General features: G+C 25.6%; 5 protein-coding genes across 5 annotated transcripts; 4 read left to right on the forward strand and 1 right to left on the reverse strand.

Annotated features, from left to right (window-relative positions):
• Positions 1-467: 467 nt before the first annotated feature.
• Positions 468-1,307, forward strand: ENU1_034190 (heat shock transcription factor, putative; the record flags this gene model as incomplete). The annotated part of the gene is made up of 1 exon (XM_008857381.1): positions 468-1,307. One exon carries the CDS (start codon positions 468-470, stop codon positions 1,305-1,307), a length of 840 nt encoding a protein of 279 aa, XP_008855603.1.
• Positions 1,308-1,418: 111 nt separating this feature from the next.
• Positions 1,419-2,420, forward strand: ENU1_034200 (SAC3/GANP family protein; the record flags this gene model as incomplete). Its single annotated transcript, XM_008857382.1, has 1 exon — positions 1,419-2,420. One exon carries the CDS (start codon positions 1,419-1,421, stop codon positions 2,418-2,420), a length of 1,002 nt encoding a protein of 333 aa, XP_008855604.1.
• Positions 2,421-5,599: 3,179 nt separating this feature from the next.
• On the forward strand, positions 5,600-6,397 carry ENU1_034210 (bromodomain containing protein; the record flags this gene model as incomplete). Its single annotated transcript, XM_008857383.1, has 1 exon — positions 5,600-6,397. One exon carries the CDS (start codon positions 5,600-5,602, stop codon positions 6,395-6,397), a length of 798 nt encoding a protein of 265 aa, XP_008855605.1.
• Positions 6,398-6,523: 126 nt separating this feature from the next.
• On the reverse strand, positions 6,524-8,668 carry ENU1_034220 (phosphoinositide kinase, putative; the record flags this gene model as incomplete). Its single annotated transcript, XM_008857384.1, has 1 exon — positions 6,524-8,668. One exon carries the CDS (start codon positions 8,666-8,668, stop codon positions 6,524-6,526), a length of 2,145 nt encoding a protein of 714 aa, XP_008855606.1.
• A 227-nt stretch (positions 8,669-8,895) lies between these two features.
• Positions 8,896-11,682, forward strand: ENU1_034230 (hypothetical protein; the record flags this gene model as incomplete). Its single annotated transcript, XM_008857385.1, has 1 exon — positions 8,896-11,682. The coding sequence occupies one exon, from the start codon at positions 8,896-8,898 to the stop codon at positions 11,680-11,682; it is 2,787 nt and encodes a 928-aa protein (XP_008855607.1).
• Between the last annotated feature and the right edge of the window lie 1,747 nt (positions 11,683-13,429).

Here is a 13,429-nt window from a genome sequence, read left to right on the forward strand (position 1 = left end):
TGACAATTTGATTTTACCATTCTTTTCTTTGTTATTTATCTGATTGCTGGATGTTACTAAATCCTTTGCTTACGCTAATTCATTCCTTTCTTTAATTTGTTTTTTATGAATAAAGACACATAATGTATAAAATAATTCAACTCCTCTTCCTTCGAAAGAATTCTTAACGTAGTACTTGTGAAGAATTTTTTAGTTAATGTGTCACTTTTTCAATTAATAACCCAAGAACTTTTATAACCCAAAAAAGTAATGAGACAACTCTTTCATTGGCTAGATTATTGAGACAAATGAAATAAATATTATTTTTGATAATATTCAATTTGAGAGTAGTTCTAAATGATGAAATAAAATTAAAAGAAAAAAGGACAATTAAAAATAATAACCATAACAATAACATTCTTCTAGTTTATTCTAAGAAGAATAGAACGAACTATAAGATCCTAAAGACATCGAGAACATTCTTTATAATGGCAATGGAAATCCCACTTCCTTCAACAAATCAAAATAGAACTTTATTAGAAAGTTTCAACCCACAAAGTCCAGAACCAACCCAAACACAAAACCAAAACACTAATACCAACACACTTGGATATGGAGAAGCACCAGGGACATTGGAATTTCTTCATAATTGTGCCCCATTCATTGCTAAATTATATTTATTAGTAAATTCTCCTCAATCTAACTCACTTATATGTTGGAGTGAACCATTAAAAGGAACAGCAATATGTGTTAATAACCCTGTGCAGTTTGCACAAGAAATATTGCCAAAACATTTTAAACATTCAAATATTGCTTCATTCGTTAGACAACTCAATATTTATGGATTTCATAAATTAGATTGTAAAGAAGGTTTATGTTTTAAACACGAGTTCTTTCAAAGAGCTCATCCTGAACTTCTTGAAAAAATTAAAAGAAAGAAAAATAAAAAGGGCATTTTGGCACAAACACTTCAACCATTTTTCCCTTCAAATTCATTATCTACAGAACCACCTAAACGTGATAATGATGAATTATTAAATGTTGCTTCCTTACGTATTGATATTAATAAATTACAAAATCAAGTTGAAGAAATAAAAGGAGAGTTATCAGAGTCTAAAATGAAATGGAGTAATTTAACAAGGAGAATTGATCAGTTAGATCAGATGTTTAACTTACTTTATTCAAATTATTCAGGTATTCAAAGTAATACACAATTAAATTCAAACTCAAATAGTTATTTCCAAAACCCTTCTCTTTCTTTATACCCAAGTCCAAGAAGAGTTCCTGATTTTCAGTCAGATGATGGAAGACATAGAGAACAAAACTAATTCAATGCCAATACACTACATTAAGAAATCATTTATTATAAAAAATTTTACTATTGAATTTACTATTTCTTTTTTTTTTCTTTTTTTATGAACTGATTGTCATCTTTTAGTATGAGTCTTCAAGCCATCAAAGAGGCTGAGAAAAGGGTAAAAAATAAACTCATTGCAGAGAAAAAAAAGGTGGTATTTACTGATGCTGATTTCAATCAAATGAAACCAAAGAGGCTATCATTAAAAAAGGAATTTCCAAAAAAGTTAAAAAAGAGTGAAAAACACATTAAACTGACTCGTAAAGAAACGCAAAAACCTAATAAAGTAAACCAAGAAACTGCTATTGTTGGGTGCTCAAAGTCATTAGAAAAGAGTTATTATAGATTAAAAGGAGAACCAAAGTTAGATGAAATTAGGAATGAAGAAACCCTAAAAACAGCATTAAATTTTGTGTTAATGAAATACAAAAAGAATAAGGATTATGCTTACTTATGTGACCAATTAAAAGGTATTCGTCAAGATATTACTGTCCAAAGAATTAATAATGACTTTACTGTGTTAGTATATAAAGTACATGCTAAATATTCTATTCAACATAAAGATGTTAGTGAGTTTAATCAATGTATTAGTGTGTTGATGCATTTATTTAAAGAGTTACAATATCCTGCTGAAGATGAGTCAGTACTAATGTTTACTTCATTTCAAATATTATATACTGCATACGTTAATTCTCTTTTTCAATTTAAAGCAATTGTTGATACTCTTCCAGAAACTGTTAAAGCAAATATTGGTATTCAAATTGCAATTAATGTTTCCATTGCTTATTTTAATGATGACCCATATACGTTTTTCATTATATATAAAAGAGCACCTAAATTATTAAAGAAAGTTATTTATTCTATTATAGAACGAATGCAATTTAAAACAATTCAAATGATCTGTTTAAGTTATCGTCCATCTATTTCATTGAAAAAATTAAAAGATGATTTGTGTTTTGATTCTTTAAGTTCATTGTCTCAATTCATTACTAAACACAAGCTAATTCTTGATGATACTCAAACACTTCTTCTTACAGAACCTTCTTTGAAAGTTCTTGTATCACGAACATCTAATGAAGGATAATTGATTGGTTAGACATAATTCAAATTTAAGAACTAATAACAATTAATATATGTTTCTTCTTTGGTGATGTATTTGAATTATTTATTCAAATGATACAATCTTAAAGAACATACATTATTTATAAAAGAGAATTATCTTTGTAGTTCTTATAGTTTAAACAGTGATATTTTTTTTCTTACTCAATTTGTATATTAAATGGTGTATTTAAAAAAAGATCATTGTCCTTTCAAATCAAATACTTATTATTAACTAACACGCTTCACCTCTATTTATAATTCTTTCACTACTTTCTACATTTATTTTAAATAGAATGAATATTATTGAGAGTAGTAATGTTGTTCAATAAGAAGATGAAGGCATTGAAATGAAAGATGGAATATCTTTCTTTGAAAGTGATTTAAAGTAAAAACAATAATTGGATAAGGACAAACAATTTCAAGTGTTGAAAGAATATTTCAGAAATACAACTGTAATAGAACCTATCAATTGAACTAATTATACTTTTACAACAATTATTAATAACAGAGTTACAAAATTCAAGTCAATAGAAAGAAGTATGAAAAAAAAAGAATATTTAGTAAATCAACTAATGAAAAATCATTCAAGAAATAATGTTTATAATATCGTTTTTTATATTGAGGGTTCTTTAATAATAAATAACTAGACAAGAAAAAGCTGGACAATGTCATCCATAATTAGAGATTCAAGAAGAGTCTTGTTAATGAATAGGAAAAATTTTATATGTCTAGTGTTCATTTAATAAGCAGAATTTTTAATTTACGAACTGACTTCTCAAGTGACTTTCAAGAGAGTAAGATTATTTATGGGGTTTTATTATATGTCAAATGAAGATATACTTTTTATAATTTCTTCAAAGCAATTTTGGTAATAACGTTATTAGTGTTGTTGGAATCAGAACAAAACATCTTCTTCCTACAATACTCTGCCAATATAAAGAATCATATTTGATTGAAAATGAGTTCGTTCAAACAAACGTCAACCATTGACGCATTTATTCAATTTTGAAAAAAAAAAGAATATGTTAAGTTGTCCAAAACATTCCATCATAACAAAAGAATCTGTAATTTCTTTAGTGATTAATATTGGTTTAATTAATTGGTATGTTCTAGACATTATGAGTTATCATATTGATAGTTTATAAATCAGCACAATAATTTTATGAGGGATTCATATTAGTGGGTGTGAATAGTTAAATCTCTGAGCCAAGTTAATAGATTCCTTGAAATTAGAAATTGCACAGAAGGATTAATTTAATTATCCAATAAAATCTAAAATACTATTTGTAGCTCATTCAAATATTCAATTTGAAGATTTGTATATTTCAAATTCTGTTCTTATTAAGGAAGAGTCTTCTTTGTTTCATAGAGTGATTTATTTTGGAGTAGATAACTCAAGGTTTATTAGACTCTTTTGTTGATAATTCACAAGAGTTTATAAGGTCAAATTTTGTTATAATTTTTGCTGGATCGTCTATTGAATGTACAAACCTAACACTTATTACCCAATCTAGAAGTTCATCATTATGGAACAACCTTTCTCTCATTGAAAGTTTTATTTTTTTACAAATTCTTTCTTAGACATAATAAAGAAATTAATTCTAGAGGTTGTCCTTTCATTATATAAAAAGAAAATAGAGAAATTACTCTGAAAGAGTCAAAATGGGCAATCATTAATACTTAGTTTCAACATGTGGCTTATCTCATTTACCAAAATTAAATCAAAATTATAATATGTTTTCTCATAAAAAATAAGTTCATTTGAAACAATAATTGTTAAAGAGAAAGAGAGTTATCTCCCAAGTTTTCAGCTTGAAGTTACTATTTCTCAAATGAAGGGACAATAATATTTGAAAAATCATATGGATTTATTAGACTGTTTCAGTCAGAAAAATTTTGTCAGTTCAAAGTATTGAATTTAACTACATTCATACCCTTCAAAATAAAATTTTAAGTCTTTAAGGATTGAATCAAAATTGTGAAATTAAAAGTTCATCTGTTCTTATTGAAAAAATTCTTTAATAACTTTTAGTTTTATTAACAAAGAAATACTTTCTGTAAAGGGAAAAATTAGAAGTAAGTCGTGTTATTCATTTTGAAGTCAATATTCAAAAACACAGAGTTTTGTTTATTAAAAAAAAAACGAATTATGTGTATGTCCATGATATTCACTTCTCCCAAATTCAAACTGAGGGTCAATTAAAAGTCATGTCAGAAATAATATTTGAGATATATTAATTATTTTACAAGACAAAGGATTTATTACATCTAACCATAACATTGAATGGAAAGAAGTAGTTATTCAGTTTAGTACAAAACAACAGTTAAAATAGAGTCAAAATTTAAGAATATTCATTAATAAACCAAAAGTTCTTATTAAAGACTTATTTAATAAGTATAATATTCCACATTGCGTATACATTAATGAGAAACTTATATGTAATAGTTTGTTTTATTATTTTAACTTTCTTTCTAAATAAAATTTCCAAATAGATATACTAACTGCGTTTTATTCTTCAAATATTATCAATTCTTTTATGACAATTATTTTAATGATTCTTTTCTTTGTATTATTAATATGTTTTATTAAGAGGTTATGTCAAGTAAAAGAATATATAACATGAATTTATATTTTTTACATTGGGTACATTGGCTTCTCTTTTAGGGATTTAAGAAGAATTAATTTCCTAAGACATTTAGTAGGTTTGAATAAAGGTTGATGTTTTAATTGTTACTAAGATTAAGTTAAGAATATTGTATTAAGGACTAATGATTTAAAAGAAAGAATAAATAGCAATATTTATTGATGAGGAAGGATATAATATAGCTAAGAAAATCTTAATTTTATGAAAAGGAGATATAATGAAAAGAGTAGATTGAAAGTGAAGTTAATTGGTTCTATGAGTCAAAAAATGAAAAAAAGGAATAACAGCTCAATTATAAACAGTAGTTGTTATATCAAAAGGTATGTGAATTGGTTTTAAGAAAGTAAAGGTAATAGAAGAGATATAAATATTAGATGAAGCATAGACTAATTAACCATGTTTTAATGATAATTTTAATATTTTTAGTGATTTAAGAAGAAAATAAAAGAAATAATAAAAGTATAGTATAAATGGTATCACTAAGAACAAACTAGAAAATTGTAACTTAAAGATAAGAATGGAAGAGAGAAGTGAAAAGCTAATTAAAGGAGTCTCTAAAGAAGAAGAAAAGAAAGGACAGAAAAAAGAAAGAGAGAAGAAAGAAAGTAAAATTGAAGAAGGATCAAGTCATAGACCTATGACAAGGTCAATGAGTGGATATGAAATTGAAGAAAAGCCAGTAATTAAGAATGAGCCATTAAATAGTTTTGAAAAGGAGTTATGTATGAGTGTTATGAAACAATTAATGAAAGTAAGTGAAAGTGAAGTTTTTATGGAACCAGTAGATCCAGAAATATGGAATATACCTAATTATTTTGATATTATTAAAACACCTATGGATTTAGGAACAGTGATAAAAAAGATTAAAAAGAATATGTATTATTCTATTGATGAATTTAGTAATGACGTTAGACTAACTTTTACTAATGCAATGACTTTCAACCCTCCTGGAAATTATGTTCATTCCTATGCTGAAAAATTATATAAAATTTTTGAAAATTATTATAGACATTGTATTCGTGAACTTAATCATCATTTAAAAGAAGCAAATAATCTTCTTCAGTCGAAGAAAAAATATTCACAGAAACCTTTAAATCGTTCAGAAATTCATTATCTCACTCAAAAAATGAAAAATATTCCTTTAGAATGTCTTAATGATGTTTGTGAAGTATTAGAAATACAAAAACCAATTCAGCCAATTTCTGAATTAAATATAAAATTAAAAGATTTTCCTAATTCTTCTCTTCACCACATTTATTCAATTTTTAAATTAAATGATAAAGAGAATCAATCAGCTTCTACTTCAAATGATTGATCATGTTCTTAATTATAATTTATTTCCCTTCAATTAAACAATTTATTAATGTTTTAGTTTGAAGATAATGAATTATTTAAAATAAATAAACTAAAATAACACAAAAAAAATATAAAAAATAAAATGTTATTCTATTAATGAATCATCAGGCATAACCATAAACACAGAATTGATAAATGAAAGAAGTCTTTTGCGATATAACTCTGGTTCTATTACTGTTGGATTTTGACCTAAAGCACCTATTTTTTTAACAACACTTTCTAATTGTTTATCCCATGTGTATGTTCGTATAAAATCAATAATACCAACTCTTAATAATCTGTCTTTTTCATCACATCCAACAATTAAAGAATAGTCCATTACATTAGATGATGATAACATTTGTGTATCATTTTTAATAATTGACATTAATTCTTGTTTAATTTCTTTACTAACAATGATTGGTTTTCTTGATAATGACTGTACAAAATTACCATCTAAACCAACTTTTAGTTCTTCATCTTCTAATGTTCTTTTTTTAAGAGTACCTTTAAGGTCATAAGTTTTTGTAGGTTCTTTTCCATAAAATAAATTTTCCATTATAAGGAATATAACTTTTTCACTTTTGTTATTACCAATTTTAATGAATGAAGAAAAAACTCCAAGATTTCTTACCAAAACAGTTTTACGTTCTACAGTTAACATATAATTAAAATATCCAACTCCACCACCATCTAAAAATGCTTCATATTCTGGTGGTTTTAATTCTTTAAATAAGAATTGTTCATCAAATGTTTTAAAGAATAAACTTTTTGATTTACCACCTTGTGTTGTTATTGAAGTTATATAAGCTACACTTCTAAAGAAATTATGACATGCATTTTCTATTGGAACTGATAAATTTTTGTAATACAATAACCTTAAAAGATGGAATTGACAAGCAAAACACAATGAAACTTCAATTGTTATTGGAATAGTATCAACTATTGTAGTATATTTAAAATCAAAATGTGGTTTAATTGTTGATGATAATACACGTTTAATTGTCGATTCATTTAATTCATTATAAGAATAACTAAGATTATTAGAAATAAGATAATTTTTATATGATTGTGTAGATAAAGCAAATGCAAAAAGAGTTGGTAATGTTGATAGGTTTAATTGAAAATATGTTTCATTATGTTCTACAATTAATTGATCATTCCATATTAATTTTAATACTAATTTTTCATCTTCTAAAGGAATAGATGTAATAGAAATTAATTGATTATCTTCTATTGATTGATTATTAATAAGAGAAAGTCTAGGAGGTTTTGTAATTTTTCTTTGAGGAGAAGTATCAGTAAGTTGAGATAAAGACGATTTAGATATATCTTCATTTATTTTAGTAAGCAAAGATTCTTTATTTTTAGAAGTATCTAATTGGTTATTAAATTGTTTAGAGAATTCAATAGTTTCTTGATAAAAATTTAATTGAAATTTAACTAAATCAGATGGTGTAAATTGTAATAATGATTGACCTAAATAAATATTTTCCATTTGATTTAATTTAGAATATAATTGTTTTCTTGCTTCGAATGACTTTTGAACTTTAGGAATTTGTTTTCTTAAAATCATTAATTCTTTTGTCATATGACAATTCATTTCAATTATTTCAGATAAAACGTGTTGTTTTTGGGAAATTTGATCTGGAATTAATTGAGACTGAACAGAAAATGGCTGAATTAAAGATAAAGAGAAATGAAGTGCAATTCCATTTCCTGTAAATTCAAGAATATGATACAAATTATCTTTACATGGAAATGTTGGAAATTTAGGATGTTCTAATGAATGTGTTGTTGACAAAGAATGTAAAAGTTCATTTAATGAAATAGAATATATTGATTCTCTTAAAGTCCATACTTCAGAACTTTTTTGACATTTTAAACATCTCATTCTTATTAGTTTTAATGATTCTTCTGGTTTTGAAGTCATTGCTGTTGTTATTGTAAGTTTAATATTATTAAAAATTATAGATGTGGTGTGTTGGTTTATTTGTCCACTACAATGCATACATCCTCCACCATTCAAAAATGGAGTAATTAAATTTTGTAATGTAAATTCATTTGGTATTAAGATATAACTATATACTGAACATTGCATAGAATAATCAGAATGTAGCAAAATTGCTATACAACTATTTTTTAATTCGATTTCATCTGTTTCATTTGGATCAACATTTATATTAACAGTATGTAATCCAAGGAAATTAACTCCACTGTCAATTTGAATATATTTCTTCATTGAATTCATTAGTTTCACGAACAATACCACTCACTATATTTTTAAGTTCTTGTTTCTCAATTCAATCTTTTTATTCATTCTTTTATGTTATATATAACAAATTTACATTATATAAAAAAGTTGTATTAATACTTGAAAATTCTAATGAAAAAATTATATCTTATAAGCATTATAACTATTAATTATAATAAAATAAACTAAAAGAATAAAAAAAGAAAACTGTAAATATTCTCTCAATGCAAGAGGAAAACACCATTATTAATACTCTCCAAACACTAACTTCTCCTTGTGACTCTCAAACACGACAAAATGCTGAACGTGCATTATTAAATTCATTACCACAATCAATTCCTGTATTGTTGAATATTTCATTGAGTAACACAGTAGACCCAAATCAAAGGTTATTAGCTGCTATTGTTTGTAAGAATAATTTAGTTACAAACCAATTACCACAACAAGATATTGCAGCTTGTGTTAGTCAAGTGTTACCTCAAATCCATACCTGTCCTCAAAGGATTGGAATAATGCTTTCATTCTTCTTAGAAGCACTTACTAGAAATGACAAAGTTAGTAGACTTGCTTTAATTAATGAATCTATTAGAAGATTACCATCAACATTACCTGTCTTAGATGCTTTATTGTGTTATTCATTTATTGATAGATCGATATTAAATTCACTTTGTTCTAAGAATGGTGGATGTGCTGATCTTATCCAATTAATACAAACACAGACAAGTCCTTCTGCAATGAAAATTATTGGAAGTATTATTTCATTTATTGGTATAGACTGTCCGGAATATGTAAATAATGAGGTTTTTCAACACTTACCTGATGCTCTAGAATCAGTATTGAATTCAGAATCAATTCCAGCATGGTATCACGCATTATCGCTAATTAGACTTTTATGTTCAGATGCACCTGAATCAATTAGTAAATACTTTACGAAGTTATTACCATGTATTTTAATGGTTATTCAAAAAATTATTCAACAACAACAAAATAATCAATGGCAATCATTAGAAGTAGTTAATGACCTTTCTTTTGACATTAAAGATGGAGTGTTAATTGTTTTAGTAGATGTTCTTTCTGCTTTTGCAGCATTAGATTGGTATCATAAGTATAATATCGAAAAAGTTAATGATATAGTTACATTTGTTGTACGAATTATGTGTAGTCAAGTACAAGACTGGTCATTTCCCTTTGACACATTATCTCATAATTCTGCACAAAATGTCCTTCAAACATCATCCACAACATTACCAGAAGCAGGAATTATTTTCTTTCATAATATTATACTTCACCAAATAGTACCTGTAAATGTATTATTTATGAGTAGTTTTCAATTATTAGAACAAGGAGAACAATTATTAATATTACATAAACGTAACTTTGTAAATATTAGAGGTACAGGATTATTAATATTAAGTATTTGTGCTAATTATTTAACAAAAGCACATATCCCAATGCAAAAAGAAGTTAATAGTATTATTGTTAATGTTGTTAAAAATGATTTCCAATTAATTGATATGATGAATAATGAAGACTTTGTTGATCATGACATTTGTTATGCACTAACTTGTATATCATCTGTATTACCTTCAGCAACATATTCAGATTTAGCTTTTTTCTTAACTGCTTTATCTAATTCGTTTAATAAGTTTATTTATTGTCCTATAGTATTACCTTATTTCTTAAGATTACTCACTCATTGTCTTTCAATTCAAGACTTTACAATATCTCCTTTTTATACTTCTTTCTTTTCTGCTTTATTAAATTCACTTTCTGTTGGTCCAGATGAATTACCATTTGTTTTAGATGCTTTATCAGCTTATTGTAGATACCTACCACCAGCAGGTACATTATTCCAACCATTAGTTGCTTCCTTATTACGTTGTTTTTTACATAATCCACTTTCTCCTAAAGTTAGAAATTCAATGATTCAAATTTTTACTACCTTGTTTAACAACAGAGCTATCTTCTTAAAAGTTGTAGAATTTTTATTCTCTCCTTTACCAACTATTTTTGCCTTTTGTTCAAGACAAAGTTCTGACTATCCAACACAAACAATATTAATGGTATCAAAAGTTATAGTCAAGTATTCAATGGCACTAGGTGATGAATTAAAGAAATTATTATTATTATCTTTAAGTGCGGGAAAAGCAACTTCTCAATGTTTAGAATTGTCTATTGACATTATGATAGAAACATTAAGAAAGTATGTTAACATCATGGAAACAGAAGATGGACAAAATATTGTATCACTCATGTTACAAAACCTTGATGAAGCTGTTAAAATTGGATTAATGGAAGAAGAGTATTTGTTAAAGAAAGCATGTGAAGCATTGTTACTCCTTGGAATGTTTCATGGTAATAAAATTGGTCAAGAAATCGTACAAATTGCTGCAAGAGGTAATGGAAAGGGAAACAGTGATTTAGAAATTGTTTTGGCAAGAGCTTTCATATCCTGTAAAGGGCTAAATACAAAACTTACTCAGTATTTACCTGAACTATTTAAAAATGCTGTTAAAATGCATGAAATGGTAAAAGAAAAAGGAACATATCAAGGAAAAATTCATGGAATGTATGAAGCTCAATTAATTGAGTTTGAAGAAGTTGATAGTCTAAGAGATGAAAAAGGAGTACCTTTAACTATTTTGTCGTTACTAGGTTTATATCTTGATCTTATTGGAATGGAACAAATTTATGCAAATGAAAAAAGTGCTATGGAACAAAGTAGGTCTAATGGTATGAATGAAATGAGTGATGATGATGATTGTTGGTGTAGTGATGATGAAATAGATATATATACTCTTGGAGAAGATCATATGGAAATGTCAGAGGCTTTACAAAATAAAGAATTAGATATGTTGTCTCGAGATGAACTTTTTTATTCTAGCTACAAAGATTTTCTCCAAAACTTTTTCAGTCACTTTAAAAATGATTGTTCGAAACAACGATTCTTAAGAATACAACAGTCTGCTTTGAGCTATAACAAAAGTCTCTATGAATTTTTGTCTAAATGAATTTTCTTTTAAGCTCATTTTAAAGATAACAGTAGGATTGTCTTGATTATTACTTCAACATAATGTTTTTATTCTTTTTTTATTTTTGGTTGTTAGTTTCTTTTCTCCTTCTTTGTGAAAAATAAATGGAAGTTATTAAAACAAAAAGTGTTAAATATTTGTAACAATACAAAACAATGTCACTAATAAAATGGTTTTATACTATTATTGTTATAACAACATTTTCTATCATTGTTTCTATATTCTATTATAATTTATCTAATAACAACTATCGTTTTCCATAAAATATCATTTATTTTTTTTTTATTTGTTCTAATAATTTTTAACAATAAATTAATGAAAGATTTCATGAAATTACTAAATCTGTAATACTATTATTAATTTTATTGTTTCTGAAAATAAGGTCGATTTTATATTCATAAGGTATTTAAAATTATTTTATTTAACTTATTTTCTTTCTCTTTTTATGTTTTAACCAGATTGAAGGAGTTTGTCTTATGACTTATTTACAAAATATTTATTCTCAGGAAGAGAATAATTATTATACACAACTTAAAAATAGTTAGTCAGAAATAAAGAAATAACCAGCAAACATATTAAATCAATAGTCCTAATTTTGTGTTATTTTTTTTCTGGAAAAAAGGTGTTAATCAAAGAGTTTATTATCTTAACTGAGTTGAACAATCCATTAATTTAATTCATACACTATCGTTTGTTCTGCAAGTGGATTTGTTTCTATTAAACCATATCTCTTACTAAAATACATTAAAACGAGGGTTATCACTCTGCAAATTACATTTACACAGTAAGACTCAATTTTATCTTATTTCTCTAAAATTATACAAAATAGTAACTTCAGTAATAACGACTTAAAGGTTTATTAATTTTTTGAAATAGGTTCGTTTTTATCAAGTTGTTTAAGAAAACTAGTGTTTATAATTAAAAAGAAAATTTGAAATATAATATACAATCAGAATGATATGAATGCAAATGAGACAAAAAATGTTAAACACAACATTATTAGTATTATCATACATCATTCTTTACTTGGACCGAAACGAATAAAGTATAAAAATGAAAGTAACATAAATAACGTTAATTTTAATAAGAACGAATATTTTTAGTACAACATAATATAATGGTATTTTTACAATGTTTTTAGTTTCAGAGAATTAAAATTGAATAAAGATATGCCATGTATTAAATAGAACACTTTTCTTTACGAATATTTTGGTATTTTGTAGTTCAGAAAAGATATTAAAATGTGTATGTATCACTAAGAAAGTAAAAAATGCATGAAATTGTTTTAATTGAACATTAATTGATGTTGGTATAGATAGAAATGAGCTTGTAATGTTTAAAAATGGTGTTGATAGTTCTTTTTATATTTCTTTGTTCTATCAATTTAATTTATTATGTTTGTATAATAATTAATTAGTTTTGATATTTTTAAACCAGTACATGAAATATGCCATACAACCAATTTTAACAATTAACAATACAAATCAAATTTCATTTAGTTATTAATAATGAACCAATGAACATTATACAATAGAATTTGCACATGAATTTATCAAAATGACAATGGTCATTTTATTATGTGTCAATTAATTTAATGTTGGTTTGATGATTTGAAGTAATTGTGTATTTGATTACCAAGGTGGTATAATTTAATTATCAATAGATTAAATCTGAATATTAACAAATGTCTCGATACTTATTCAATATACATAACAATACTAGGATG

Source organism: Entamoeba nuttalli, assembly GCF_000257125.1.
Source record: "Entamoeba nuttalli P19 unplaced genomic scaffold asmbl_2609, whole genome shotgun sequence".
Lineage (NCBI taxonomy): Eukaryota > Evosea > Mastigamoebida > Endamoebidae > Entamoeba > Entamoeba nuttalli.